Below are 5,994 nucleotides of genomic sequence, written 5' to 3'. Positions count from 1 at the left end.
ATATATATATAAGTGTCAGGCACAATTATATGCAGAACTTGACACGAGCTCGGAAAAATCGAATGCGATGAGGAGAGAGCAGTGAAAAGTGAGACAGAAAGAGGGAGATGTCAAAAGGGAAAACAAGAGGAGGATGAAGGAGAGGGAGCGAGGACGGGCGGGCAGGAGAGAGGGACCGGATCAGTGATCCAGAACAGTGAGCAGACTGAAGATGCACGTTAGGAGTGCAGCTGTGCATCAAACCCTCCGCACACAGATTCAGACACGTCAAACATAAAGACGTTTCTAAATCGAGTACTTCAAATGGCCACACTCCCACAGCGCTTCAGGCCTAATTAATTTAATATCCTACCTGGAACGATGGAAACGGTGTCTCTTTCCCAGGACACGACGCTMACGTACTCCTGGACAGCAGCAGGAATGAGGCACTTGAACACTGCTACGTTGCCCCGCATTGAGCGCTGGTCCGCCACCCGCACAGTGTAGGGCTCCCTGAAAACTGCACACAACAACAAACAACTTCAGAATCTAGAAACTTTTGCACTTGTTGAAGGAATGCACATCAAACATTTTAAACTCAGATCATCTAATGCCAAAAATGATGGAGTTGGAGATGCTTCGGTCAAACCTTGACTATAAACCTTGTGAAAAATCACCAAATCTCATGTAAACAGGCAGTTACAGCTCAGAGTGCGTTTTGTGAATGACTCTCAGCTAATACCACACCAAGTTTTTTCTCTGTCTGTAAAATTCACCGACTTGCAGCCTTGTTCGTGTTTGCTAACATCAACTAGCTCTGGTGGCTTTGAAGTTGGATTGATTGCAACCATTATTATTTTTACAGGATGTTTGATTAAAATGTGTCTCTTTGGTCAAGAGATATTCAGCTAACACACACAAACACAGACATGAACATCAACATCCACCTTTTGTATTTTTATGGGTGAAAACAAGTYGTGTCCTGATACCAGCATTTTTACAAGTACTCGTTCAAAACAGCCAGTTCGGATATTATCAGTCCATTAAATGGACGTTATTAGCGGTTATCAGTCCCATAGAATGGCTTCAGACTGTCCCGACTGTTTCGTCTAGTGGGTTGTCAATGCTACATACAGTATGTTGGAATGCAACAATCTGCTACTGCCAGAGTCCGGTCTACTTTATCATAGCCCATTCTATTTTCTCTAAAATTAACCTTAGTGGTTTTATGCCTCCTTCTAACCAGATGACAGTCTGAGGTCATTCCATGGGACGGAGAACCCACTAGGCGACACAGTTGGGACAGTCTGAAGCCAGTCTGAAGCCATTCTATGGGACTGATACTGGCTAATAACGTCCATTTAATGGATGATAACATCCAAAGTGGGTGTTCAAAATGCCCCAATACCTGGAATCAATAACTTTTTGTATTTTTTGCATGCACGTTCATATTAGATTTTAAATGCGACCTCCATCAAACTCCAGTATGAACGCTTTATGCCGTCAATGCGACTCACATGCYAAAAAGATGAAGCTGTTTACAGAAGTAAACAGGTGGATGCTACATGTTAGCATGTCGAATCTGGGATTGTTGTYCCATCAGAGCAGATTAAATAATTATCTGACATGCTTGCTTAGTTCAGCATTTGCAAACTTGCCTGTCTGGCTGATTCTTTGCATGTATTTATGGAACGAAGRGATGTGCTGGAAGTAAAACTAACTAACTAACGTTCCAGAAGTCAGATATTTCGACCTCAACTGGAATGCAGTATTATATAAGCCATTTCTCCAAGAGGTCCATGGTGAGGAGCAGGTTCTACAGGACAGCATTGAGTTGCTTTGACAACCATAGTAAACGTCTGGTTTGACTAAAGTAGAACGACAGACTGTTTTCCCTTTTTTGGAGTATAAAATGATCATTTTTCATTATCTGTTTTCAAAAGAACAAACAAATGACCAACAAGTACATGAACTGAAGAAGGCAAAACGTTTGGGATTAGAAATGAGCGAAAWGAGAGCCGGCTCAGTTTTGGAGGCAGAGTTAGACAGTGAGATGGTTTGGAGCTGTGCAGAGTAGGAACAGTGGATGTATGAGATGAAGAAGGTTGAATATGGAGCAGCCTGGGAGGAAGAAATGAGGAAGATCATAGAGAGGTTTCATGGATGTTAAGYAGGAAGATATGCAGAGGGTTGTTGTGACACGGGAATGCTGGGATAGATGGAGGCAGGTGTGGTGATTCCTAAATAAATTGGCCAAATGAAGAAGGAGGAATTTTCACCTATTTTACCAAAACCATATCAACCTCTAAAAAAACAATAACATAAGAACAACTCATCAGTACTAATCAGCCTTCTATCAYTCATCACGAGACGCCACATTAAGTCCCTGACTGCTTTCATCGGAACTCATCTGATCCTGCCTCGGCATTTACCGTATATGGAACAGGCCGCCATTAAACAAGGAGCAAAAAGGAAGTCATTTTCTGGTGTTGGTGTGACATCATCACAAAACACAATTCATTTATTTATTTTGCTCTGAACTTCAAAAGGGTTCAACACAAACKGATTATTGTATTATACATTTTTTATTATTAGTTTGGCGCTTTAGTTTCTGTGGGTTCATGCAATGTTGTACTCTCTGTTGAATGAGCAGCAGCTCATTAGCAAAAATCACATGAAAGCCGGGACGTATCCGAAGGTTGCTAAGAGACTGCTTTGGAATCCCCTGCCTGGTAACAGACACCAAAAACGGTACGCAAACATCCCTGCCGAAGACACACGCATGCAAATTGACATCTTGTTTGGAAAAGATGAATCAAACACGGCAGATCTTGTTTTTATTGGACGTAACGAGTCAGTTCTGACGTGACGGGACTGACACAAAGTAGTTTGAACTTATTGTCGCCCACCACTGAGGATGAAAACAGAGCAACAATGTTTTTGTCAATGACTCTGTCCATTTATCAGTTTTGTTAGAAAAATATTTTCTAAATCACTGAATGGATTTAAATAAACAATAATTACACAACTACAACTGAGTAACAAATTCAAGATGGCCACCACGGCCATCTTGAATCTGTTACGAAGCCATATTCACAAACAAAAACACAATTATTTGTCACATARTGAYTTAAAATTTGGTGTGTTGGTAGCTAAAAATACTGTGACTGCAGCGCATTATGCAACATTATTTGTTAGCAAAATATCTCATGAACCACGGTACAGATTTTAACAAAACTCTCAAAGTATTATATCTACAACTGATTTACATTTAGAGTCAGCTTAATTCAAGATGGCTACCACAGCTAAGGAATCCTAGTCCAGGTAGTGGCTGAGAGTCATTTACAACAAATACTTAAAGCACTAGTAAGATTTACAGTGGAAGGTTATCACATGAGATTAAACTTTATTTTCATGGTTTAATCTGTCTACAACTGTCATTTCTTCTCTTACTGCACGCGATATGCATTCCTTTAAAAAAATACCAGGCCTTTATTTATCAATATTATTAAATCATTTGTTGTGTGACTTGTCCACTAAAGCCACTGGGCCCGATGCGGAATGTTTGCTTCGTGCTAATCTCTCGGCTCCTGAGGCCGGGTTTTTCAGCTCGTGTGGGAATCGGCTGTCGCGTCGCTCAGGGACCTGGCTCAAATCCCCAACTTGGCGCTGGTATTAGTATCAGAATGAATACAAGTATTAGTTCAGGTCGGTGTTGGGAGGCAGAATATGAAAACAGATGTTGATGGCAGGAGGGAAGGGGGAGGGGCCAAACGGCCTGAATGAATGAGAGGAAATGGAACTGGGCGGGGCCAATGGTTGCAGTTTTCACAGAGAGCCCAGATGTACTTCTGATTTTTTTTCCTTTAGGCTTTTTAAAGCAGCATCACGTCCTCTAATCAATGAAAAGCACCAATTAGGTTTGTTAATGAGAMATAATTAAAGAAGTGTGTTGTGGCTAAATTTAGCCTGACACAAGAGGATGGTTTAAAGAAGGAGGGAGAAGGCAGGCAGAGGAGGAAAGAGAGAAGGAAGGATAGCAACAGAGGCAGCCTCTGGTCAAAATGTCCAAAATTAGAACAACTGCATCGTTTGRTGATGCTTATTACTGCCCATCTCCTTTTAAAGCAGGCGATCATGTAATTCCCTGTGTGTTCATCAGTGTGTTGGTTAATGCCTTTGTCTGTTAAAAAAACAATGAAGATCTTTGAATGAAACTCACTACAACTGATTCACTTTGGGTCAACCYAAATCAARATGGCTGCCACAGACWACTTACCTTGAAATCCTCAAAAAGCCTTTAACTCAGCCAATTTTACAAACACTAAGCTAAAACTTGGRGTGATAGTAGCTGAGAGTCATCTTCAACACGTGCTCAAAATCTAAGAGTTRGTGAGATCGTGCAGTATTGCATAAGAGTCAAGATTTGACCAAGATGGGCTTAGTTTAAACCTTTTACATGGAAGGCAACAGTTTTTCACTTATTTATTATTTATGTCTTGAAAATAGGACTTTCTCTGCATCTACAAAATAAATCAAATTGTATGTTTTTAATCAGCTCATCMGTGTCTGTGTTGGTGTATGATTTGATTAACAATTCACGTTTGAGCATAGAAACACTGTGAAGAGATCAATAGCACCTAATCACTGAAGACCTCGTGAACTTTGTATATTTTAATAAAAGCTAAGGGAAACTTTTTGCATTGCTTTAACCTTTTCTGAAGTGAAAAAGCTGTTGATGAGATTGAGTTGGTCTAATGTAGGTTTTATGGTGACTGTTTCGTAGAACCCCAGTTCTTTAAAAAAGGTGAGGATTTTGCGTAAAAAAATACTCAGAATGCAATGATTTGGTTTATGAGATTTGCAAACCATTGRACWTTGTTTTCATTTTTACATTTTTTTCACAACCTCCTAACTTTTTTTTTAATTTGGGTTGGGTTTGATGATGCTGACGGGTTGGGGGGCTTCGTCACACATTCTGTCTGAAAGGTGTGAGCAAAGACAGAGGCCTGTGGCCTCTGTGATGCAGATGTTCTCTGTGTTCTWGGTCAATCTGTGTTCAGGTCAGGGGCTATTTTAGGGCAGTTGATTCAATGTGGGTGGAGCTTTTWATTTTTTTTCTTTGTTGCAACTAACAATCACATCTGCTCTGTTTTGTGCTCTGACAGCTGTCTCGCTTTACTCGTGTTATTGTGTCACACTGTGAACTTTTCCTTCACAAATACTCACCAGCTTTGATGCGGATGTTGGGGCTGCGGATCTTGCCGGCCTGGTTCTCGGCCGTGCAGAAGTAGTCGTTGTCGTGGATGTAGCTGTTGTAGGCCGAGGGCGAGAAGGGGTACAGCTGGAGGGTGCCATTGGCGTGCACGTGGCGGATGTGTGGCACGTCGTAGATGTCGTCGCCGGTGGCCAGGTACCAGCGCAGTATGGCACTGGGGGTGCCCCCCGCAGGACAGGGCAGGGACACCCCCACGGAGCTGGAGTAGGTGACCCTCTGCAGAGAGGCGTTCACAAAGTACAGCCTGGTAGAGCCCACATCCTCACTGTGTACTGCAAACAGACACAACTTTGTCAGCTCAAAGTCCGACAGTGATCAAGTGTTACAAACAACCAGGCGCTGAGACGCCTTCCAAACCAGAGAACATCTCAGTGACGGGGTGGGCACGTCCTTCAGATAAATCACAAAAATAACCGTAACAAATGTATGTCAAATGTCCAGCTGCAAACATCCGTCATGTGACAGAAAAAGCTGGGGATTTGGGCTAAAACCTGCAATGGTTTATGTGGACAGGAGGGGCGGGGCTGGGCGGGGTGGGTGTCTGTTACCTCTGTACAGTTTGTGCACACGTACACAAAGACAACCAGAGACGGGAGGGGAGGAGGGTGGGGCCGCTCGCTGATAGGTTATGTGATTGGAATTTCTATGCCAGACACAGAGATTTTAAATCTATTTAATCTCCTTACATATTTACCACAAACACACACACACACACACACACACACACACACACACAC

General features: G+C 42.3%; 1 protein-coding gene across 1 annotated transcript in view; it reads right to left on the bottom strand.

Annotated features, from left to right (window-relative positions):
• LOC106534979 (Down syndrome cell adhesion molecule-like protein 1) overlaps positions 1–5,572 on the bottom strand; it is a gene marked incomplete at its 5' end in the record, with an annotated part of 52,327 nt that extends 46,755 nt beyond the window's left edge. The window contains 2 exons of the mRNA XM_014031814.1: positions 353–499; positions 5,209–5,572. Coding sequence (XP_013887268.1) covers positions 353–499; positions 5,209–5,572 — 511 coding nt within the window. The remainder of the gene's footprint in view (positions 1–352; positions 500–5,208) is intronic.
• Between the last annotated feature and the right edge of the window lie 422 nt (positions 5,573–5,994).

This window comes from Austrofundulus limnaeus, unplaced genomic scaffold, assembly GCF_001266775.1.
Source record: "Austrofundulus limnaeus strain Quisiro unplaced genomic scaffold, Austrofundulus_limnaeus-1.0 Scaffold1326, whole genome shotgun sequence".
Lineage (NCBI taxonomy): Eukaryota > Metazoa > Chordata > Actinopteri > Cyprinodontiformes > Rivulidae > Austrofundulus > Austrofundulus limnaeus.
The sequence above is the reverse complement of the archived record's forward strand: the minus strand, read 5'-3'. Positions and strand labels throughout refer to the sequence as shown.